Genomic DNA, 26,777 nt, shown 5'->3' on the forward strand with positions numbered 1-26,777 from the left:
ACCACACATCACTGGTAACAGCAAACTTGGACAACTAGATAATTCTAGTTGTCTAATTTCACTAAATTAGAGCGAAATGCAAGTAATCTAATTCTAATATAATTTGTGAAATGTTTCTGTGCTCTAATTCTAATTCTAATCTAATTTGCGAAATGTTCCTATGCTCTAATTCTAATTCTAATTTAATTTGTCGAATGTTTCTATGCTCTAATTTTAGTTATAATCTAATTTATTGTTTTCCTCAAAAAGCCTCGTTGTCCGCGGCATTTTGGAGCGAGTGAACAAGAATATCCCTCTCGAGCAGGGAAATCCAGTGCCAAGCCACCGAAGCCGCCATCGCACTACTTACACCGTGCAATCATAGTAGTTATTGGGACGAATAATAGCAATACTGGCATAGTAGCTTGTCGTCTGCGAAAAACATCTATTTCGATGACGTTTTGAAAACTTTACGCTAGTACAACGCGGTGCTCAGTTACATGGGCGATGGGCATGGTTACCACAAAAAAAGTAATTTTATTAAAGAAGTACAAATACAACAAGAAATATTATGATCACGAGCTTCATTTTATTTTGAATTATGAGCTGCGCACGATACCTGACCACGCTTATCAGCGACTAATGAATCAATATTGGGGCTAGCCAGACATGGTACTAGCCGAAAGACTATTTCATCCTAAAGATTGATCTTGTGGGAAATCCCTAGGCCATTTTTTCAGCGTCTCGGTCTTGGCACTGCATGGGCCATTGCATGGCAAGGCAATATGCTCATTGCTTATATCAGCTGACTCTCCATCGATGAAATGCTGTTGCTATCGCCGAAACCGTTTCTGTTAGTGAGGAATAGTGTTGTTGGGCACAGACGAATAGCTAATTTTGAAACAACTACATAAATTGAAAATGAAATAAATTTCAGCATTTCAAAATTCCTTACTTCGCGTTCTTGTTCCAAACTCACAAATCAGATCGTTGACCACATGTGGCCTGCGTGTTGGTGACCCCTGGTATAGTATAAAACAAGCCAAGCTTGATGTACAGACGTTAACCGTTCTCATGTATATGGGAATTGGGAATGCACAGTGACTTGATATGAACTGAACTTCATTTTTGCTGTGTTTATTTCTCATTCACAATTTCATTCAATTTCCAAGTTTTTGCGAATTCAGTAATTCTAATTCTAATCTAATTTGAAAAAGTAGAAAATTTTGTAGTTGTCCAAGTCTGGGTCACAGAGCTTACAGATTACTAACCGGGTACGGCTACGGAGCCGTCGGCATCGGAGAAATTTAACGGGCCCCGTGGCGATTATTGTATATATCAGCTGACATCGATATTCATGCGAGGAGAATATGCCAACAAAAATATTTTGTTTCAAAGTGATATTTCATCGATGCTGTAATAAACACGAAACTGAATACAAATATGTTGTCTTTCCGTTTCATGGAATTATGAATAGACGATTCCCAGGTCTCTGGTCACAGTAGTGTATGACTGGCCAAAATCACGACCAGCCACATTTTGCTCCACTGACGAGGTTATTCGCCGACGTTTCTGAATCCCACGCCATTGAAATTTAGGGAACCACGTATAGAAAAGGTGAATAAATATAAGTTTATGCTAATATCCTGTAAGTTCAGATTGGAACTGTAAAGAATTGGTGGAAAACCGCAGGGGTGGCATGTCTGGAAAACAGTAAAGACAATTTGTCCACTTTATGGTTATTTTGCTAATAGAAGATGAAGCTAGATTGAATCTACATATGTAACATCTTAACCTTCGCGAAGCCTGTAAATAAAGCGGAATAACTGCGGGTTGTAGCTGGAGTAGCAAAATCATCAAGTTGGCCCCCTTAAGCGCATTCTGCAAAGTTGACCGGAATGGGACGTGTTATTCGCATATGTTGATATCAGAATAAGGTCACTTGAGTAACTCATACTTCAGAACCTGTTTACTGTAGTATCATGTCATTCGACGCATTGATTTTTCTAGTTTGACCATTGATCCAACTGAAATTGAAGCTGTTTGATGGTATCATTCGCCCGTTTTAGCTTTTCATCCACTGTCAAATCTTCAGCAAAATATGCGTGATCGATTAATATGTTTGTTGCAGGTGACAATAATGACGCTGTAGAGAAGAGGTCACCAACACGCGGCCCGCGATCCGATTTCAGATTAACGCCAAGTAAAGCATTTTAAAATGCTGGAATCATCACTATTCCTCACTAGCTGAAACAGCATCGGCGATGGCAACAGCATTTCATCGATGGAGAGTCAGCTGATATAAGCAATGAGCATATTGCCTTGCCATGCAATGGCCCATGCAGTGCCAAGATCAAGGATAATCCGAGGATTATCATCGAAAAACTAACATAACTCCGCTTCTACTGGTCAGAATTGAGTCAAATTTGTTTTGCATCGTCTTTGAAGACAGCTCAACATTTTGATATGGTTGGCAAAAATATTTGAATTTTTGTTTTTAAAATTTCCCCAAACAAATTACAAATTTGAATTGGATCTGCGGAGTCTTATACTTGTTAGAATTGAACTAAATTTGGTGTGCAGCGTTTTTCAGATTAACCTGACAATTTAATCAGTGAATGGCTGGAATCTGGGAAAAAAAGTTATTTCCGAACAGCCCTACCATACCATACGTCCTCATTTAGGAGGATCTATCCTCCTTTTTCGGGTTTTTGAAAATGCCCTCTGAGGACGCCTAAATGTCCTCCTTTTTGAGATTTCGTCCTCTTTTTTTAGAATTTTGAGTTAAACACGTAGCAAAATTCGACCGAGATACCATAAAATAGCACTGAACTGACGCTTAGGCGGGACTGGCGGGTATTTCGGGAGCTGAGCGAAAGTTGACCGTTTTTTAGTCAACCGACTGCGAAGTGAGAGAAATTGACTAATTTTTTTGGATTTTCCTCCGGTATTCCAAGTTTAAAAATTTTGACAAAGTGTCCTCCTTTCCTGATTCCAAAATATGGTAACCCTACGTAATGGTGAAGCGTCCGGCTTCTTGATCGGTACCGGTAGGTCGTGGGCTCGATCCCTGGCAGGGTCAGATCAAAGACGTGATTATTAACATTGGTATCCATGTCTTCCCCGCTTGGCGCTCATGCATTACAGAGATACCATGGAGGGGAGGTGCAAGACCAAGAAAGCCGTACAAGGCTATATCTGCACCTTCCTTGTCCAGCGGCATAAGCACATCATCCACTCATGGTATGCATATGCACAGATCGTGTGTATGTAAATTAGGGATGGTGTGAACCTCTGAAAGGTTCAGGTTTGCTGAATGCTTGCCTATTTGAAAGGTTCTGTGTGAACGCGAACGTGAACCTCATGGCGTCATGTGACGTCATGTTGCTGATTTCAAGCCTACATTTCAAGGAATTGATGTATTAATGTACGCAGGTACACGTTACCTACAGCGACAGCTCGGGCCACTTTATGCCAAAATGATGAAGTACATACTGGGGTTTTAACCGTCGCCAAATGTATAAACTAGACTAGAGCAATCAAATGATATAATAATCCCATAAAATCAATATCTTTCTTCACTTTGCCAATAATTTGGACGAGGACCTGCAAGGAAACATATAAGCTTACGACTTAACGGTAGGGTTACCATATTTGGGAAATCTGAAAAGAGGTTACTTTTTCAAAATTTTCAAACTTGCGATACCGGATGAAATCCTGAGGACGTATGGTAACCCTACTTAACGGTCTAGGCGAGACCAGACAATGTATTCGGCGTCTGAGTATTGCTACATTGATATTGAGCAGAGTGTAAAACGGGTTTCTATAGCAGTGGTTCTCAACCTTTTTCACCTCGCGGACCGGTAAAATTTCAAAAAATATTCGGCGGACCGGTTGACTTTCAAAAATTGAAATCAACCCTAAATGTAACGTATACAACTGTTTGTGCAAGCATATGGTGCGTAAGTGACATTTTGAGGGTTTTGATCAGTGGTTCCCAAACTTTTTCGGTGTGAGGGCCAAATTTAGAATTTCAGAGTATACGGTCGGGGCCGCACGAATACTACGGCTATGAAACGGAACCAAACAGTCATCATGGTTATATCGGAGTAGTTTTATTGCCCTGGCGAGATTTCAAAACTGAACACTGTTTATTGCTACTTATCTGCGGCATTGGGTGTCCGTTGAGTGAATCAGCTTTTCTCGCCTAAACGCGCGAAGCGCGAGAAATTTCTTTAGTTTCATGACTGAATCGGTCAATATGATCGGGAATGGCATGTATTGCTATCAATTTTCATCCTGTCTCTGTTCACGCAATCTGATTTACCGGTAGAGCTGAGTGAGGTGTGTTTGAAAAGGTATAGGCCCCTCAATAGTAATTAAACATCTCCGGGGGGTATACCCGTTGGCAGGAACGTAGCAGCACTTCTTCAGGACCCCGGGCTCCCATATGGCGATAAACTGACCCCGCATCACGTTGTTCGCTTTTGCCAAGAAATTGAAGTTGTGCTGTTTAGTGAGACAGCGCGACGCGCGAATATGTCGATAATTCATAATAAAATCGATGAATAAGATCGGGAATTGCATGGTTGTCCTCTTTGCCCACGTAATCAGATTTACCGGTAGAGCTGAGTGAGAGGTGTCTTTGAAACTGCAGACCCCGTAAAATTAAACATCTTCGGGCGGGTGAACGAACCCCTAGGTATGACTTCTTTACATGATATTATTTCGTGACCTCCTGTCTGCTATATCAAAAAATGCAGAATTGCCCAAACCTACTAAACTGAAAGATCACACGATTTCAGATTGGTATTTCTTCACTGGCATATAATTTTCTTTCCTGCGAGATGGTATTTGTCTTGTGAGGTTCAGATTGCCAAGACAAGAACATTCGGCGCCAGTCATTTAGGCGCCTATATGGACAATTAAACCTATATTTATTTCGTATATATAAAGAAGTTATTCGTATTTCGAAGTTTTTGGTCAGCATAAATGTGGTCCTTTACGGCCAACGCTTTCTCGCTGCCGATCGTTCTGACACACTTCTTGGAGTCACATGTTATATGGCTTAAAACTTTGTCTTAGTGCGGTCATGGCCAACGCTGATATGCCCATTTCTATAAATCTTGCGTATTTTTTCTCGGGGAAGAGTACCCAATAATCAAGATATGTGGCGAATTGAAATCGCGCCTAGCGCGAAAAAGTTTCGAAAAAGTTGCATAAATGGTCAAAAAATACTTATGCTAATAATTTATGCTACTTCACGAAATAATTTTAGGCCCTTTTCGAGCTCGACCCCCTCAATTGGGGGGTTTGGGTTGCGGCAGTTACGGCCCTGACTATAGGACTAACAATTATGCTGCTTTTAGCCGGCTAAGCATTATGCAATATGCATCTCGACATATTCAGCCATGACTCACGTGTTGCACATCTAGTTATCATAGGGTTGCCATGCGTCCTCTTTTAAGATGATTTGTCCTCTTTTTTGATTTTTTTAAAAGTGTCCTCTGATGACGCTCATATGTCTTCTTTTTTGAGGATTTTGGTTACATATATGGCAAAATTCGAGTGATATACATTAAGTCAGCACTGTAGAAACGCTACGGCGGCTATTTCGGGAGCTGGACCGGAAAGTTAACCTTTTTTTTCCGTCAACCACCTGTTAATGTGAAAGAAAAACTGTATTTTCCGGGAGTTGAGCCTCTTTTTCTTTTTTGGTCAAGCGACCACGAAGTGGGAAAAATTTACCAGGTTTTCAGGATTTTCCTTCAGTTTTGAAAGTTATCAATACCTATTTATATCTATAGCTACTGCTCGTTCAACTGGAAGGTTAGGGCACATTGCATTGAAACAGCAGTGACGTAACGTTAGCACTCTATACTCACAACTTTCCTGAAATTCTATAATTAAAAACTACAGAGGCCAAGCCAAGCAAGAGTATTTTATAAATATAATTTATTTTTTAATAAATCGATTTCTCAACATATTTTGGGGACCGCAAGAAGGCTATCTGGGGGCCGCGCTTGGGAATCACTGGTTTTGATCGTACTTGAATATGTTTATGATGCTGGCATCCATATGAATTTACGGTAGTGATTCTGACGAGTTGGGGTATAATTGCATTGCCCACATAAATTTGCTGCCGCCGGGAGTCGTTTACAATCTTTCGCGCCGAACCTACCAAGGTTCGTTTGTGAACGTGAATCTCTAAATTCATGAGGTTCACAGACAGAACGCGAACGTGAACCTCACGTTCACATCATCCCTAGTATACATGTCATGAGTCGGTGTATATGCCGCAAAGAAAACATCAAGGACAAAAATAAACTACATTCTTCCCTTTCCTTTGGCTTGCTTACTTTAGTGCTTATATTTTTAGACTACTTCCAAATCTACTTCTAAGTACTTAAGCAGGTTTTTCAACTTAGAGAAGTTAGTCGAGTGGTCATCATTTTAGTCTAGGGTGCTACTTATACTGAGCAGTGTTCAGTTTTCTAGGCAAAAAAACGCACTAAAAATATTCACTTTTGGACTTACACATGGAAATCTCTACTTGTTCTAGTTACTGTGTCCTTTTCCTTTTTGCCCCTATTGGCCGTTGAGTTGATCTTTTTTTCGCGTCGTATAAATTAAAATAAATTGGAATAAACCGTCATCAAGTGTATTTTTGACCATCACAGTTTTTTTTTTGTGGTAAATATGGTGTTTGTCGACTACTATGGTCATTTACACCGGGCCGATATTTTTCATTTTTTTCGTAACTGCCGACTTATAGCAGGGCCCACTTCTAGGCTTTTTGTAAGACACCGTTTACGCAGATGAGGTGGCGCGGAGTGGCTAGATCAGGGTTGCAATGATTCAAGTCATGACTCGACTCGAGTCCGAATTGAGTCACGATTTTTTGATGACTCGACTTGACTCGAGTCATTTTCTCAATATACAGCAATGACTCGAATCGATTTGTGTATTGGATCGAATTGGACTCGATCCAAGTCATATGATTCGAGACTCAGACGGCCAAGATCGAAATTTCATTGTAATTTCAAAGAATAGTAAAGGTACAACACTATTGGGATTTGGTCTATCGGAAATGGTACTTGAAAATGCGACTAGAAACTGCTAAAAGTGTGGAAAATTAGAATATTATAAATGAAAAACATTCGATATCCCCAAACAGAAAAGTGGGTTTTACAAGACTTTAACTGGAAACTGAGCAGTCAACACAATGACTTGGACTCGGACTCGACCCTCTACTCGTTGACTCGGACTCGGACTCGACTCGTTGATGAATTGAAAATGAGTCGACTTGATTCGAGTCAAAACTATTAAAGTGAGATTGATTTGTAACTCGGAGCCTTGTGACCTGGTTACAACCCTGGCATAGATAAACCACCAACACTTAGGTAGGAATTCTGGAGTCGACCTCGGTAGGACTCAAACGTACAACCCATTGGTGTTGCAGCTGTGGATATTATACCACTCCGCTATCTCGCCTCGTATTCTTTGTATATATAGGATTGCTGGATAACGACAAGGCACTGTTGTCACGAAACGACTTGTTACATCGTTTCCTGTTTGGCCGGGATATTACCGCGTGACATAGCATTCTGAAACCATTTTCTCACGTATGCATTTCCAAAAGGATTGATTGCTTCGTTTCAAGTTGCATAGTGCACATAGATGGGGATATTCAAGTTAATCGTTCAATACGGTATAGTACGCGTATATATTTATCAGAATTTGCAGTTATGCAAAACTATATTTAAGCGATGTGTTTCGTAACGAAGTCTATATAGTGTGGCCAAGTATTCCTGCAATAGTATTCCTGCAATTTGAATATTAGTTAAGAATAAAGCAGAATTATCATAAGGTATTATTACAAGAACTGTCCGCGACTACTTTGTAACTTAATGTATCACTCCTTTGTAGACGAAATAATATGCCGGGAAATTATGAACTGATTACATAGGCGCATGGTGGGCTACTTTTGTGAAATTGTTATTCGCCGCATGTTTTGTAGAACGAGGGCCATGAAGTTTTACATCGCTTATAAACACAGCTGACAATAGATATAAAATAAATATATGATAAGCCTTTTCGACGTCGTAAAAATGTCGCTCGCGAGCCTGCTTTTGAGGTTTCTAGTCTGATAGCTCATTAGACATATTACGACGATACAATACGACCATTAGGAAAAATCTGGTGACCATACCAATGACATTACTGCGCACGTCCACATGTTGATAGGCAAGAAAATGGAGACTTGGTTGAAAATATACCACATAGCACAAGATTGCGTGCGAATCAATTATTTACACTTTTGATAATATTCGTACTATTAATAGGAGAGCCAATAAATATTCCGCTCACGCATTAACAGAAAGTGGACCTAATACCGACTTCTCTTACCTTAGAAGGCAGATATGGCAAATACGATTTCAATCATGGTTTACAAAAATTACATACTCCTCATGATAAAATGATGGCATAGACGAGTGGTTCCCAACGTGGGCGATATCGCCCCCCAGGAGGCGATTTGGCGGCCTAGGGGGGCGTAAATGACGAATGGGGCGATAGGGGGCGAAAATGGACAAAGGGGGCGACAGGGGGCGAAAATAGCGAAGGGGGCGATAGGGGGGCGATGACGCGTTAAAACGGCTATATTGGAGTCAAGTCGGAGAAATGACATTTTTTTTAGTCAACCCACGGAAATTTAGTTGCATAAGTGTAAAATTCGACAATGAGATGAAAAGTTTACCTTTTTTTTAGTCAGCCCGCCGATGATTACAGTTTGTATACCGATTTTCCGGTTCACAAAATCTGGGGGGCGATGATCGGCGTCGAGCTTGAAAAGGGGGCGATGAGTCGAAAAAGGTTGGGAACCACTGGCATAGACGAATTACGAATGTCCACGTAGAGTATGCAGAACATTTTTGCAGCAAAACGTTTTGACTTTAGCTTATCTATTGTTTTTCTTGGTGTTTTCTCGCCGATATCGAGAACGGAAAAACATCGACATTAAAAGTGTGGTATTCTGTAACATCCGATTACCAATTGAAAGTAAATGTTGTTGCACTTTCATTTCCCAGAGCGATAATGTGTTGGATATATTTTCTCGGATTGCTCATGATCATAACTCTACCCATCATGCATGGTAAGATTGTTCTGTTTTGGTTAGTATATTGTTTGTGCAGGGGGGTTTCATAGTGGGCGATTTCAACCCATGGAGGCGATTTCACGGGACAGTTTGGTCATTTGTAGGGCAAAATGCCAAGTCTTCAATACTTTATGTTCAGTTTCCTTCGAAGTTAAATTTCTAATCGGTGAACATAGGTGTTAAAGCTATTCAAAGATTCTCTGTTGTACGCGAACCATATACTCGTGAACGGCAATATTATGTATTTATTTACGGCGATTGTTCTGTATATCACAATGTTAGCTGCATGTTACGATTATTTGGTTCAACGAGAACTCTGGTCTTGAACACATAGCCTTGAATCTGCATACCAATGCATGCTAATTCTGCCGCAAACATCAACTTGTATTTGCACATATGTAATTGAAATATGCTAGTCATGAATATTTTTCTCATACGTTGGGCATTACCACTTTTTCTTTTTTAGTGTCGCGACCATGTCATATAGGCTTGTTCTGCTGGACAGCGTGCTAGGTAGGCGCTATGAACCTCCCTAGTATAAACGTGATGACGTTTAAATATTTCCAATAGAATCGCTTATCGACTGAAATTCTATACCTATCCCTCATATTTTATTGATGAGTCATTCTCGCTGATTTTCATCTCCTATAATATTAAAATGAGGCGCTAACGAAGAATCAATGCGTGACTAGGGTGACGACATTGCGCACATACTTTTGGTCTGTTTATGGCAGTGGTCGGAAGGAGCCATAATTACCCTACATTTTCAATCGGCTATGTCTATATCCACTGTGAAGTCACAATTACAGATTCGTGACGTCATGGGTAGAAACACAAAAACAATAAAAAACATGGTTTAAACAAGGGCCTTGTTTTAAACATGTTTGCTTTAAATTGATTTTTTTCTTAAATGCAATCCTAATTGTTTGGCCTGCTACTTATTCTCGCGGCGCCTACAACGCTTACTAGTGCAACTACCTAGTCGAATTCGGCTCGTTGTGAAATTTATGTCATTTTGCACCGTAATAAAATCGCAATCCATGTTGACCATAACGCAGAAGAACATTATGGACACTATACTGAAACACCTGCTGCCTCAACCAAGCGCTGATACTGTTACATGTCATATATTTAAGAAACTTTATAATTTGTCTATTCCTAGTACAAGAATATCTTAAATCAGATTGAAAATAGTTCTGCGACTCACGCGAATTTCTAAGGCTGATTTTCATCACGGCATACCTGCTATCCTAATGTACAAAAGTAGAAATTTCTTCCTTCTGCAAAACTTCAGGCTTCACGATGGGCTCCCATGCATTTTTAACTCAATAAATTGGTAGTATAGGCGTACTTCGTCACTGATGATATCGGACTTTCAATAGAGCTATGGGTCTAAAGTCCGACAACTTACATTAGTCGACCTATTTATCAAATAAAGGGTGTCCCTCTTAGTCAGAGCGCAAAAACGATATTTTCACCGTGTTACTGCGAGCTGCCGCATCGTATATAGGCAAGGTTCCCATCAATATGGACCCAAAAATAAGGACAGTCGAACTATTAGATTAGCATGGAAAGTGTTTTGGTAACACTTGGTACATACGTGGCATATCACATTCCATAGTTTTCGCCAAAAACAATCTGCTCCGGCAACTCCTTGTTGTGCTTCATGGATCTCACGACAGCTCAGGTCTAGGTTTACCTTTACTCAGGGCCGAAACAGCACTTCGTCAGTCCCCAAACCCCCTAAAAAATAAATAAAATAAAATAAAATAAAATAACGTTAGTCTTGGGCTCCTATAGGGTGATAAACCAAACTTCTTCACCTCGTTGGGATTAGACGCGTCAACCAAGACGGAAAAAGGCACTACACTACGTTAAGACAAAATCATCTTTTTAGCGTATGGAGCAAGAACTCCAGTAACAATGCTTGTAGTCTTGGTCCTGGCCGAAGCAAACTTATTTGCGATGTTGGAATAGGGGAATATTGCTTCGAACAATTGCGATGCGCGATAGTTAGGGGGTAATGATTGCTGGTGTTTGACAGTATGGAATGCCCAGACCCTCAGCAGCAGCAGCAGCTTTGTAGTCTGTGCTCGTTGGTGCTGATCGACTTGTGAAAAAATTATTCATCGACTGGCTCGAATTAATCATTATGACACACTTGTGTTTTTAGGCATCAATTTGAGTTGTAATAGCGGTCTTTCCTGTGGCCTCCAGGTTAATGTCACAATTCCAGATATTGCAATGTGCGGAAAACTAGCCCTTCAAGTTTCGTTTGATACCTTCAAAATCTCTCTCGTAACCGTCACGAAAAACTTTTTTACGCTTGCTCATTTTAAATAATTTGATTTAGCGTTATTAGTAGCTAAAACTATATGTGCAATTTAATTTAGAAAACTTTATCAATCATTCATAGCTTTACTACTTTTTAACCAAGTTTCGTCTGCATTGCGCCCCTCTTCACTACACAAAATATTCTGCCATCCCCACAGCTTATTCTGCTGTAGAATATACAGCAGAAACCTGGTACTGCTATTTACTGCTAAAATGACGTCCGGTGCGATAGCTTGATAAAGCCGAAACTGCGCTAGCTATCTCACCACTTGGAAGTGAAATCCTGTCATGTGTACGCCACGGGAGTTTCTTTCATTTATGATGTGATAAAATCTCGACGCAAAAGCATGCTTTTAGAATATTATACAACGCAGATACCAGAAGAAAACGATCGAAGTTCTGTAGTTCTTGAAAATAAGACAAAATAGGGACGCAAGTCCAAAACAAGGACATTTCTTAGAAATAAGGACAGTTGAGTTTTTTTAAGACCTGGCCCTTCAAAATAAAAACAAATCTTAGAAATAAGGACGGTACGGCAACCCTGAATCGAATCACCCAGATACCCTATGTTGCCTAGCCCTATCTAATTGCTTAATATAGGGATAGGCAAAATAGAGTACCTGGGTGATTCGATTCTGAATCGTGTATTACGCTTGGAGTCGATTCTAATATTCGAATATCACAATATAATGTAATATGTCAACGCTTAAATGTGTACCTTTTATGCCACCACAATGAACATAATGCCACATTGAAGATACTTTGGTATTTTTTTGACCATTCCGATTTCATTGCACTTCTTGACAATGTTGTGGGATGATCATGACTTCGGAAATTTGTTATTTCCAGTAACGTTCGTAGCTTTGTACTATGTCTCGTATGCTGCGACACGGCAAATCAAGGTTTCAAGCCTTCCTCAGCGGAAAATAGTATCGAAACTACAATTCTTGTTTGTAAATCAACGTTCAGTTGTGAGGAGTGTATAGTTTCAGTACTTGAAAAAAATCGTCTTCTACTACTCAACTCGATTCATTACAATTAATACTCGATTCAGATTCGATAACTCGAACCATTGTGCCCAGCCATAATCGTATATTATTACAGAAAAGATTGAAACCTTATCACGCCTCATCCATATGAACCCTTGTCAAGCCACAATCTCGAAAATGTGATCCAGTGATAATGGCACGAATTAACTCTTATGGTTGTTCCAACGTCATATATAGCTAGGGTTCTGGTTTAAATCATTTTGCCCTTGATTAAAATCGATTTTAATCAATTAAATAATTCAAATCATGATTTTTTTGATTTTTTTCGTTTTCTTACTCATAATAACAACAACACGAACGAAAGACAAAGGGATGAATGACGACCATGTCAATCAAGGTGATGAAGGATAACGCTCAAACTTTAATAATGTGGTGCTGTGAATCATCATCCAGATAGATGAAAACGTCCAACCTATGTGATAATGATGGGTCGCCCGAATCATTACTGATCTGTTCTAGTGACGATAGGAGACATGTTGAGTCAAATCGGGACCATCCATAATAATTGCATCTTCATCTTGATCGATGGAGTGGTTTCTGTCAGCAAACTGGATCAGATATGAGAGAATCTTTCGAATTCGATAGAGACTCCGGATTGCGCCTCGTTTGCGGTACCCCACGATTGCCTCCGATATAGCAGCAGCATGTCACAGTCAACTAACTAGTATCCACAGCAAAACGCTATAATATATTGATTGACTATCGCTCTTTGCTCTTTTCCCGCCTGTCTGTCAAATAGCTGAACTATGCCGGTGCCGGTGACGAGATGCTATCTCCGGTTCATAAAAAAAGTCATATGATTGTCCGATAATAAACCTCATTCGCGCATCTCGTCCGAAATTTGAAAAAACCAAAATAATCAATAAAATCAAAATGGTAAAATTAAAATCAAAAATCAACGAAAAAAACCTGATTTAAATCACACTGATTTAAATCAGCCTGATTTAAACCAGAACCCTATATATAGCCTACAGAAGACAGAAGATCTATCTGATCAAATCTATACCTTGCATACGACCAGAAGGAAAACCATTCCCGTTACAATTGATCGATACAAATTCCGCGTTTTGTAAAGGAAAACGATTATATACGTCTTGTTATTACGGCTGGTCGCTATAGGTTACTTTGCGTAAGTATAAAGGTGATAATGATCTTTCGTTGAAAAGAAAGTACTGTACCCGAAGTACTTGTTTGTGAGTCAATAGTCGATTCGGGATCGAATATGTCGGAATTTAAAACATGATAAGTCAGTGATACCAAATAAGCATGTTCTTATTCGGGTGTCTTCTTTCTACGTTCAGCTGGACAGAATTGTTCAACGGAGGAGTTCAAATGCCGCGATGGATTAAATTGCATTCCCGTCGTCAATTTTTGCGATACAGTAATGGATTGCAGGTATTAGACCTTTTCCATTTATAATTCCGTTGTTACCAACTGATAACAATTCTTATATACGTTTAGAACTTTTAGGACGGAGATAATAAAGTTTGCTGATCCGAGAGAATGCTAATCATGCGATTACAAATGGCTAATCGGGACGCATTTTAGGCGGAGATAATAAAGTTAGGTGATCCTGAAGAATGCTAATCGTGTGATTAGATACTGCTAATCGCGACGCATAAAGTTGGAAAAGGCTACGCGCAATGGTTGGTCGAGGTGTCCCGAGTTTTCAATCAAGTGGTGTTATCTGCAGCATCATAATGAGAAAACGCGTTATAGGCTGCCAGTTGTCAATTTGTTGAATGAAACAGCAGCCTGCTGACAACGATACTTCCACTGTAATAGGTCGGCCTACTAGGTAGAAATATCATGAAAGTCGTGTCCAATTAGTACGGCACAGCTAAGAAACGGATTATAGAATATTGATATCGTTCTGCAATGTTGGTTGCATAATTAATTGATTGTTTAGTGAAGCCATTGCCTAGGGTACGGTACAATTGACACGGTCATTGTCGGAAATATTTGTGCGTAGGAGTGGTACACAGTGTAAGCAGTTTTTATAGATAACTAGTTGCGGTTTGTTAAATCATGAGAATAACAATAACTTCATGCGCTGCGATCAACCGGTTTCCTTAATCTTAGGTTGATAAATCCTGACGAACGGGATAATCGACTTTATTGCTAATCCAACTTTATTATCTCCGCCCTTGAACACCCTTACGCGGATTGAATAATGGCTTTGATAAGCCATACAAAATTGCCTTATTACAGTTTATCTGCATGATCGTGGCTTCATCGTAATGGTAGAGATAAATGACAGTGAGCAGAATGAGCGTCTCGTACACTCTTAGCGAAGAGAGTGTCTATTTACACCCAAAGGGCCGTAAAGGGTGGTACACGAAAACAGAACCTAACTCTGAAGTATATCACGGTCATGAATCATACGTGCCTACGTGCATGCATAATTTGGATTAAAATTTATACCGATTTATACCGCGGTATAAGTCTGAGGTAGGATCCGGTTTCGTGTGCTCTGGGTGTATATTCACACCCGTATATCAGGGGTGGTACACGGGTGGAAATATACACCCTTTTCACTAAGAGTGTATAGAGTTACACCAGCGTGATGATTCATAGCATGGTTTCGGCGATATAGCTTACAGGCATTACGTCAAACTGGTATGAAAAATCTTATTTTCATTTTAATCATATTCGTTCACATTTTGCAACCTCTCATTTTTCTGTAGCGAGTAGGGGATCTTACCCTGTAATCTCATTTTACGTTGCTAAAAACTGTTATTCGTAATGCCTCTTCTGAGCATGGGAGTGTTAAATTATATAATCTTATACGTAATATGAGAATCTTTTTGCAGTGATGGATCTGATGAGCCTGCTCAAATCGAGAAGATTGATAACAGTTTATATGAGGTTTGCAGAGGACGATCGGAACATCGCTCAGGATTCTGTGAGCTTCCATCAGATCTCGAGCCCGACAGACAGCGATTGTGCAGGGAACGTGCGTATGAATGTAAAATTACTTCAAATGATACAAATGTAACGTGCGTGAAAAAAATTACAAACAGTTCTAAAGTTGCGAAAAGGAAATGACACGAACACCCATCTATAACTATTATAATTATTTTAAGTGTTCTGTAGTGAAATCTAGAAATCTCAATCAACAAAGGGTTTCAATAGTTGAGTGTGAAACACTCGAAATCAGTGGTTCGCAAAATCTTTGACATCGTGGCGGCATTTCAAACTGCAGAGTACGAATAGAGCCGCATGAAAATACTCTAGTAGCCTATTTGATCGATTTTACTTCATTCTGATATCCGTCATTATTTCATACCACCCCCTCGTATCGTTTACATTATGTCTTCGGTCGTGGTGCAAAAGGCCGTCAGGCGATAAGCGTCACATATTTTTGTTCACTAAACAACAACCATAACAACAACAGCAACATTGTGCATTGCCATTGTGAAAAAAAGGTTATTTATATCACAGGAGTAAATGGATTTTTGTAAAAATTTCGTAAGTCTCCGTGAATGACCTTGCTAATGCTACTTTTTATTTTTTCTACATTCCCCAACAAAACATCTCTAAACTGGAAAATATTTGTATCAGTTGGCAATTGGCAAAATAACAATTAAAATGAGTCTGCACAGCAGGATATTCCATCTCAAACGGCCATTCTGTTGATGTGAGTTTTAGAGTTTTACTAGTAATAAAGCGAAACTGCCTCGTGACGTTCTTATTAAAAAAACACAAATTACGTTATCAACTATGTTGTAAATTTAAAGGCTTCCCGCTTCGCGGACCCCACGAAAAGGCTTCGTAGACCCTCGGTTTAGACTCACTGACAAAGCGGAAAATAGGCACATTCGTAATCAATTCAAAATACCTTCGGATTTTCGTAAACGAATATGCCCTCAAAGTGTGTGATACCTTCAATCCTACTTTGTGTCATGGCTTCAGAGCATGGACAGGATGTATGTAGTGTATATCAGGGGTTCTTCAAGTATGGTTCGCGACCCACACACGGGCAGAGGTGGTCAGTAACGAAATACTTCTACTTTTTGGAAGTACTCAAGTAGTTTTGCTCTACTTCGGGTACTACTCAAGTAGATCCGATTTTCTCTACTTCTACTTCGCAATATTTTGTGATCTACTTACTTACTTTTCGCTATTTTCCGTTTTTCAAGTAGAAGTAGTTTAATCCCCCAATACGTAAGATAGCCTGAGGAATTTCGGGGCTGTTTTAAAGGAGTACAAACATTTAATATCTATGAAAGTCAAGTAAAGCCCAGAAATTTTGTTGCGCTTCGCGAATAGTAGTGCACGAGTAACAAATTTGTTTTCATGAAAGTAATTGTTAATAATCGTTAAGTTATATTTTTCATCTGAACACGTCACACACAATGTGCAATCCGATAAGACACAATGCGATGACATGAACAGATATAGGAGGATGTCGAACGACACGCATCAGTAGCGATCCTTTTAATCTTACATCCAACTCGGTCTAGAGTGCCCAATCGCACAGTTCTTTTCGATGTTGATCTTTTTGAAGCCGCGGCCCTTTCTTCCAGTTCTTTCCATTGTGAGTGCTTTCTTTCGTCGGGTCTTTTTCAGGGCTTTTCTGTCGCCGTAAGAACGGCAACGGCGGAGGAAGAGGAGCCCAGATAAACCTCCGACGGGAATCGAACCGGTTCCGTCAGATTTGTAGGGGCTTATCGTCACCACTACGCTATGTCCCTCACCCCAAGTATCGGTGAATATAATTTAGGTACTGGATTGCATATTGCTTATCACACCGCATTGTCACCCATATCAAATATTTCATCACAGTAAATACGGCCCACGACATAACGTTTAAAACTACCGTTTCGCAATCTAACAAATACCCATCATATCGCAATCTAGTAGCCCATTAGGCTACGTGTCTTGCTATTCAGGAAAATCCAGTTTTTTTAACATTACACCTGATTTAGCAGATCGCCTTTGAAGCTTTATGGACAAAAGACATGAAATATATTTTCCGCTTTTCAGAAGTGGTATTCGTATTTGACTTTCAATTGCGAGTATCATACTTTGAGTTCGAATTACTTTCAGTTCTTTTGTCTGCAGAACATACTGAAACATAAAAGCAAGAGTAGCAATGCCACTATTTTCCGAAAATAAAGCTACACTAAATATAACTTTTACGATCCACAATATCTGTTATTAACGAATACTAATCGCGCAAAGTGATGAGACCGTATCCGATACAACTTCTACGTATATTGCTCTTCGCCTAAACTTGGGGCCCCATAATATACGGGTAGGGCGCCATGTCATGATATTCTATAAAAACGGGGTCTTTTAGTAAACAAAGGGTTAGTATCGCATTTTCATATCAATACTATAATTTGCATCCCATGATGCGAAACAAAGCTTATTCTGTCGAAAATTGATACCTCCCAGAATGCATCAATACGAATCAAGCTCTCTGCACCTGCTGCATAGCTCAATTCGCAGCTTTTGACAGTCCATGCCAAGGAATAAACCCTGTTTTCAAAACTACTTAGCCTACTTACTTGAGTAGATTTAAAGGCAGTCAATTCTACTTCTACTTCAAGTAGTTTTAGGTGGCTTATTGAAGAAGTACTTCTACTCGTACTTGAGCAGATTTTTTCATGTCTACCTCTACTTCTACTTGAGTAGCTTTCATGACTGCTTTGACCACCTCTGCACACGGGTCGCTAAGCGTTTGATTTTGGTTCGCGACGGTACCCGAGTGATCTTTTAATATCGATGTAATATTTGTTGAATTTGTTGCAGAGAAAAAATTTCTGCGCGCGATTTCATGTGGATACTTTGTGTCTTTCGTGACACGTAGAAAGGTCTTTGCTACAACATGGCTTCGTCAGGAAAATGTGTCATCTTTGTATTACTTAAATTAGTTTGAATTCATGATAAGATTCCGCTGGCATTGGGTTTATGGAAAATACCGTCGGATAACGTTTGAATGCTTTAGTGTAGTGGTGTGAAACGAGCGGGTGCGAGACTATGATGCACGTATATTTAGAGCACAACCCCTTCCGCGCCAGTACACATGAAGACATGAAATTTCGGCCAGCATACGTCTGGGCAAAGTGAGGGGCCAAACAGATCGGCGGCGATAAAACCTTGGTCAAGAATGACCGTCGTTGGTTAGCCAAAATCTTAGCCATTGATAAGTCCGGTTGTCGAAATGGTCTGCACCCGCACAGTTCCGTCGTTGCAATCTGAGTAGCACAAATGAAGTACAAATGCGACCGAAGAGGAAAATACCACATCCCAATTGAAAATCGCATGCGGCTGAAATGTTTCATTGAGCTGAGTTGCATACAACTGTTATCTGCGCTGTCTACGTAATATCTGCCCCAGACATGGGGTGCATGATTACTTCATGAATGTAATCGATTGCGATTACGATTACTTCTGAATCACGCGATTACGATTACAGCAAAATCAGGAAGTAGTCGATTACGATTACGATTACATTGGAAAAGTAATCACGATTACTCACGATTACATTTATTTTGCTTCTTAGAACTAATCTTACAAGATATATTGAAGACAATATAAGAATTGCGCCGAAAAGGCCTAATCAGATAACAACAACTTTCTCAATAAATGATGCGCTATTTGCTTGTTACGTCATAATATACCCATTGGGCAACTTAACAAGGGACAATTTATCGCATCCAACGATTTGCATTCTTGCCAGCTCCTTAACTGCCGCACCCCAAACTCCCCAATAGGGGGGTGAGAGCGCTCGAAGGGGACTCAAAAATATTTGGTAAAACCAACATAAATTTTAAAGTATTTTCGTGAGATTTGATTAACTTGAATATTTTTTGGGGGCTTGCGATTTAAATGTCTTTTGATAGCTTGATTGATTGATTGATAGCTTGAAATGCATACCTCTCACCCTCATGACAAAAATATGCATAATTTACAGGAATAAGCATTTCGGTGCCGGTCATTACCGAGCCACGACATACCAAAGACAAATGCAGTTTCGGCCAACATGCGACTCCAAGAAGTGTATTACTAAAGAAAGACCTTGGCCAAAACTTTGATCATGTGTCCATTGTCAATAGCCGCGCTGGGTGTGTGTGACTAATAATCTTATCCCTAAAATCTGAGCCCACAATACAAATGCCACCCGGGCCACCCACAGAGGAATTAAGACAGGGCAATTATTTGTGCGTGCGTCTCACGAAAGTTGTTCTTTTCGTCATCTACATTTGGGTGACTGCAATATCTTTTAATGTTATATATAGCAGACCAGAGGTCACGAATTAACAACATACAATAAAGTAATTACAACAACATACCAGATGTTATAATTATGAATTACGTGCCCTCAGCTCCACAGGTAAATTTGACTATCGGGGGGCTGAGAGAGGCCTAAAAATGAATAGTAATATAATGCAATTACTAATATTATTGACGATAATTCATTCTTCAACTTGAAAATTGACCACCTTATTGGGACCCAAGACTAACGTTCGGAGTGCGGGACCAATTGCTGTTTTGGTCCTTATTATAGCTACAACCCACGCTATCATGGCATAAAAGCGGATGGCTATGGCAGCAGGTAAAGGATTTCGAAATAACGATTGGCGCCCGTTTAAAGTATAGAGTCATGAAAATGAGATGAAGTGACCATAAAATTCTGCCTTCTACTTAATACAGATACTGCGCGCTGCCGTTACGAGAAACGGCAAAGAACGGTTCGGTTATGATGTACATCAGCCGGCAGCAGCTGTTGATTTTTTTAATGCTTCGTTGTGGAAATTGTAATGTTTTATTTGGCGAGTACGAAATTTCAAATCTTTGCTCGGTGTACGTACGTACTAGGGATGGTGTGAACCTCTGAAAGGTTCAGGTTCGTGTGAACGTGAACCTTTTTGAAAGGTTCTGTGTGAACACGAACGCGAACCTCATGACGTCACGTGACGTCGTATTTCTAATTCCAACCCTACATTTTAGTGAAGTTATAGCCTATATTAATGTACACGATACCTATAGCGATGACTCTGGCAACATAATGCCACATACTGGAGTATAAATGGACGTTTTAAACGTCGGCAAACGTTTCAACTGGGGCAATAAAATGGTATAATAATCTCATAAAATCAACATCTTCCATCGCTTTGCCAACAATTTCGACGAGGACTTGCAAGGGATTATAAGCTTACGCCTTAACGGTCCAGGCCAGCCCGACAATGTATTCGGCGTCTGAGTATTGTGACGTTAATATTGAGCAGAGTGTAAAACGGGATTCTATACTTGCTACCGATATTACCCCAATAACAAATTATATAGCAGTAGCCAACACCCCAATCCCACGGATTTTGTTTTTATGATACAATAAACATATGAAGTCAAGATTGACCACGCACACCTGCTAGATTTTTTACATTAGACAACGATATTAATTCCTTTGATTGATCGAATAAGCATAATTCTCTGGCTACATGTAGTGCATCTCGCTCTTGATGTTGTGTCAATGCTAGTCAAGCTCACAGCAGAGAGTCACTAAATATTCACCAACGGAGTGCTGGTTATTTCGAGCATAATTTTTGAGATTCTCAAGGAGCATGCTCGCTTGGTGTTGATTTTTTTTTATGCTGCCAGCGCCATGCATTGAGTGGCCAGCAGTTGAAATGCAATAAATTTCAACCAAAGCTGTTCTAATGAAGTGAAAACTGGAATATATGAAAAAAGGTTTACAGTTCAGAACCTACCAAGGTTCGTTTGTGAACGCGAACCTCTAAATTTCTGAGGTTCAACACGCACAGAACGCGAACGTGAACCTCACGTTCACACAATCCCTGGTACGTACTGCATAGGCCTGCTGCCCGCAAAACACCAACAGACAAATTGCGTTTAACTGTAAGCATAACCTTTAAGCAAACATCAATACATAAATTACCATTTGCAACTAGGCAGAATGGTGATTATTATCCTGCTGCGAGGTATAGTGGCGCCTGGAGTGTTGTTATAACCTGATATATCGCAGGGCAGGTGTTCTTACAATCACACTACAATGTACGTCGCGACGCCCGCGAATATCTATTTACATACAATGTGTGGATACTTCTTACGCAATCATGAGCGAAGCTAATACTTCTGACGCAATAATGAGCAGTGGTGTTTGTAAATCTGACGTTTGTGCTATCATTAACTTGGTATAATATCTTTTCCTTGTTCGCGAATGTTGAGTTTATGTCATAGTCCTTGTACAAATAAAAAGTAATCGCTCTTTCACAAGGAAATCGATTAGATATGGGAAGTAGTCGATTACGATTACGATTACTTCGGATTTTTTTCGAATGTAATCGATTGCGATTACGATTACTTGAAAATGCTGTAATCGTCGTAATCGATTACGATTACTAATCGCGATTACTGCATGTCTGATCTGCCCGTGAAACATAGTATACGAATATTAAAAATACATTCTTTTTGATGTGCGAGGCTTGGGTCACGGCTCACGGGATGCTACTAAACTCAAATTGGGGTCGCGGCCTAAAAAGTTTTCAACCCTGATGTATATCATAGTCGCAATGCCTGCAATTTTTTATCGCTGCTTGCTCGCCGGCTATACGTCTATTTGCAATTTATATCTGTTGCGACCAACACTAACAAATTTACTCTAATTATAATTCATCAAAAACAAGGTCTCGGGCAACTGGGTCCTACGATACATAGCAATATTATAGCAATAACCGTCGACCGACCCTTTGCGTAAACGCAATCTATTGGACAATGGTCGCCTCGACTTTATTAAGAGCGTGGATTCTTAACCAGGCGTCCGTGAGCCAGAGGTGGTCAGTAAAGAAGTAAAAGTTCAAAAGTGATCTGCTAAAACAGGTGTAACGTTAAAAAAAGCCGGGCTTTCCAGATTAGCAGGACGCGTTATGGACTGATAGATTACGATGTGATAGGTGATAGGTAATTGCTAGATTGCGAAATGGTAGTTTCAAACGTTATGGTGGGCCATATTTACTGTGATGAAATATTTGATATGGGCGTCAATGCGGTGTGAGCGGAACCAAGCAATTCGGTACCTACATTATATTCACTGATAATCCGGTCAGGATCCGACGTGATTTTGAGCGCCCACAGAGAGTTACCAGTCGTACATGATAATGCACCTGCCGCAATATCCTGCTACTTGCTTACTAGGTCAAATTATTTTGACTCTAGGTTGTCTTTAAGCTTGCGTTCTTGTGTGAGTAGCGTGCGAGAGTGGAGCTTATGCAGAAGTTCGCCAACACGAGAAGACTTACATTACTGGCATTTACGCATGTACTCAACCCTATTGAATTGATATCTTCGTATGATAAAAATCCGAACTCCACGTTTGTTTTCAAGACATTATATCAGGGGCACGCGACATACGGCCTGCGGTCACAGTCTGCCGCAATTCTCCACTACTTGCTAATACTTGCTCACGTATGTCAAATTATAGTGACTGTAGGGTATTCATTCTTATTTCGGACACAAATAATATATTAATTTCTAGTTACTCTTTGGTTCTTTGTTTTCTTAGAAGCTGTTCACAACTTTGATTGACCACAGCTGTTTCATTGACTTCAACAGCTGTTGAAATACCTTATGTCAATAAATTCATTGAATACTGTTTTGGTTCAAGTTCAAGCTCAAACTTGAAGTTTACATTAATTACGATTAATCCTCGTACAGGTGGATAAATACGCGTTTAATGTATTGATTCGAGAATCCGGCCCGCCAAATAATTCATTTCCCCATGTCCGACCCGCCAACCGAAGAAGTTGCCCGCCCCTGGGTTAGATGATAGTTATTTAACCGTGGCTGTGGCATATAATTTTCGAAGTAAATTGGTAATAATGTTGGAGTCGGAGTCGGAGTTCTTTTAGGAAAATAGTCGGAGTCGGTACGTTTAAAGAGTCAGGAGTCGGAATAACAGTTGGATGTCGGTATATTGAAAACGTGTGGTGTCGGAGTCGGAGTTGGAGTCGGTATAATGAAAATGTATAGAATCGGAGTCGGAGTTAGAGTCGGCGGTAAAATTTACCGACTTCAAAGCCCTGCTCGAAATTCGACATATCTTGAGGAAAAACGGCTCATTAACTAGAAACAATTTATTTATTACTCTACTTGAAGATTCCGTCTATATTGTAGACTTTAACCAAGGCATCGCATTTGTTGTCAAATAATTTGAGATCAGAGTGTAGTTTAGGTATTCTGCCGTACCTATTATCATTATTTCCTATCGTTGTAAAATTTTCTATCTATTTTCAACAGGAATGGAGTGTTCGAAAGAGGAGTTTGCATGCCGCGATGGATCAATGTGCATTCCTGTTCTACACTTCTGCGATACAATGAAAAATTGCATGTAATCTAGCTTAGTAAACAGCCCTGACACATTGCATGGCTTGGATCTGAGATCAAAGTGTTTTCCTGTTACTTTTCTATAGCAGCGGATGCACAAATAAATACATCCGTTTGAATTACTGCGCGGGGGAAGTAGCAGAATTAATAATTTAATCATTATAAAAAATTCACGCTAAGCGAGCTGCGGAATATTCGATTGCTTATTTGAGCAATATAGACTTTGTTATTCGTAACTTTTCCGGCTGCATCCAAAATAGCACGCGGTAATGAGTTGACCACCACTCGCGAATAATAATGGAACGCAGCAATTCCCATTCCTTATGATTTATCATATTTCATACCTTGGTATTCTTTGCGAAGAGCAATTCATGCTTCAATCGATATATTTTGATGGGCTGAATCTTAGTCATAATTCGTCATCAACATGTCTTATATGATGGTGCCCACATTAACGCATTAAAACCTTCAATAACGCATTTAACACATTCCTGATAACTACGATGCCAGTCACATACTGAGATGTAGAACACGATTTGGGGTGTAAAATATGACATTCGCTCAACTGGGGATCACGACGTACATTAGCTGGACAATGTCATATTTTATATAGGATAGTTTTACCGGAAATGTGATTGTGAATCATGCGACAGATCAATGCAAACCATTCGACCACAGTCGAACTCCTAACTATGCGCTGGTCACGCATAAGTTAAGTATGCGTGATCCGTGCAGTCAGGCATTGCAAAGAGATGAAAATACAAATTATAATACCGATCGTCATCATGATAAAGTCCCATAGAAAGTACTCCGACAGGGACGTGATAAAAACATGTGATCGTTCATGGTTTGAGATACCACGGAACAACTGTAAGAGATTTGAATAAATTGTGCAATGCAAAAAATTATTTGCAATGATCACATAACGACGACAGCGTTCTGTGGTTATGATTTTCGCGAAACTCTGTTCTCGACAATCCAGCTAAAGAGATTGTCGTGAATAGTCCCGGCTATTGTTAATAAGTCTGTTACAAATCTTCGGAATTATAAAGCTGAAACTGAATGTACAAACTATAGATGTCAATTCTTCTATAATTTGCTGCCTGCCAATAACAATTTTCAACACTATCGGCTGTGAAAACTCAGCAACTGTCTTGATATAGTGGCAAAACGCCCAGTGTTAGTCTCTATAGGTTTCGTCATAATTTACCTATAATCCATACGTATTGCGGTTGGAATTGAATTTTTAATCTCATAAACGGCATATCAAAATTAGTTGGCAATGATAGCTTGGTTCACAACGGCAGGGCGAAATTACGTGGAAACCGATCTTATAAATCCATTCAATAATTACAATTTGGATATTCTGGATTTGATTCAGATCGATAAGACGCTTGGACGTGACACCTTACATCCAACAGTAGCATAGGACTTTCATGCACACTTTCCAAACGATAGAATTGAAATCAAGCGGGAATTGCAACAAAAAATATTAAAATTAGTCATATAAGCAGCGTGTATGCTTGAAGCGTATTATAGTATCGACTCTTGTCGGCTCCCAAAATTGGAGGTGAATTCTGTCAAATCTTACTACTGAAAATTGGTAGCCTATGTTAACTTGCAAGCAATTGCAATACTAGTTTACCCATAAACATATTTCATGGCGACATAATAGCACTTCAATATATACTGAAATGGAGGCTTCAGCAAAGGTTTCCCAGAATAGAGAAACGCACTAGTTACTAATACTATAATTTGAACCGCTTCTTGGAGGTACAGAATTTCAATATGAATATACTATGCAATAATACTATAATGATCATAATCATACTTCTGATTTCAGTGACGAATCAGACGAGCCCCGAACATATCCAATGACTGAGAATACTTTGGTGAATATTTGTAGAGGGAGATCAGAAGATCAATCGGGATATTGTATTCTTCCGTCTGATCTTGAACACGACAGACTGAGATTGTGCAGGAATGGTAAATATGTGTTGATAATCTCATCTAGGTGCCGATTCCAGGTACTGAATCTCCATACCACGGTTTCTGAAGTTGCGATAAAGCAGCCAATATATATTTATCAGGAGGTAACACAGTCTCTGGGCTATCTAGCCGCCCAACTCGCGTATGGGTGCGTGGGTCCTTGGGTTTACGATGATCCAACACTTGGTCGCGATTTAGAAATATATGGACATATAAGAATGATGAATTTGCCTGACCAATCATAATTAACACCTTCAGGAATAAACATATTTTTGGCGACAAATATTATTTCCTGCGGCCAACTCCAATAGAAGATATCTTATATACTTTACAATCCAAATAATACCATTCCATTTCAATCGGAAAAGCACCGCTATATCATCTCAATACTCAACGACAATATCGCTGGTCATATCTTTTTCTTAAATGAAACACCAGAATCAACAAGCTGTTCGCCAGGGGAGTATGCCTGTCGCGACGGATCTTCCTGTCTTCACGTGTCCTACTTTTGCGACGGGTTCCCGAGTTGCAAGTGAGCAACAGCGCATGCGTTGAACATGAAACTGTTTTAGCTTCGTTCCGCATGACTAAGATATATTCGATTCCGAATATACGATCATCATGCGAATGTCCGAGTTTGAAGCGTGTGATTGAGTCCTCAAAAGGACCTATTCTTTTATGTTTCTAACTTTATATCAGCCGTGTTTGCCAACCTTATCTAATTCAATGGTCAGTTTTGCCTCGCTTTTAATGTTGATGTGTTGATACTTGATATTTTAAACATCTTGCTATTATTAAACCGCTCAATTTATCCTGATGAAAAATAAATCAAATATTCATCGGACTGTTTCATTGCGTCTACGTCACGTAGGCTAACCGCTGTGCCGCAGTGAAGTCATAAAATTACCCACTTGACA

The 26,777-nt window shown here is 39.7% G+C and overlaps 2 protein-coding genes across 5 annotated transcripts in view; one reads left to right on the plus strand and one right to left on the minus strand.

Moving 5' to 3' along the window:
- Nucleotides 1–26,777, minus strand: part of LOC145457428 (uncharacterized) — a 502,676-nt gene that overhangs the window by 201,899 nt on the left and 274,000 nt on the right. The window lies entirely within an intron of this gene.
- LOC145457052 (uncharacterized) overlaps nucleotides 7,542–26,777 on the plus strand; it is a 66,186-nt gene continuing 46,950 nt past the window's right edge. The window contains exons 1-7 of one of the 4 annotated variants that reach the window (XM_080335234.1): nucleotides 7,542–7,690; nucleotides 9,069–9,133; nucleotides 13,821–13,914; nucleotides 15,333–15,475; nucleotides 23,785–23,875; nucleotides 25,715–25,857; nucleotides 26,299–26,392. In XM_080335234.1, coding sequence (XP_080191360.1) covers nucleotides 9,076–9,133; nucleotides 13,821–13,914; nucleotides 15,333–15,475; nucleotides 23,785–23,875; nucleotides 25,715–25,857; nucleotides 26,299–26,392 — 623 coding nt within the window. In that variant the 5' untranslated portion in view covers nucleotides 7,542–7,690; nucleotides 9,069–9,075. Of the gene's footprint in view, nucleotides 7,691–9,068; nucleotides 9,134–9,168; nucleotides 9,650–13,820; nucleotides 13,915–15,332; nucleotides 15,476–23,784; nucleotides 23,876–25,714; nucleotides 25,858–26,298; nucleotides 26,393–26,777 lie in introns of those variants that run through there. The other 3 variants (XM_080335227.1, XM_080335211.1, XM_080335219.1) reach the window with 3 other exon arrangements.

This window comes from Botryllus schlosseri, chromosome 2, assembly GCF_051294905.1.
Source record: "Botryllus schlosseri isolate E-star chromosome 2, Bs_hap1, whole genome shotgun sequence".
NCBI classification, from domain to species: Eukaryota; Metazoa; Chordata; class Ascidiacea; order Stolidobranchia; family Styelidae; genus Botryllus; species Botryllus schlosseri.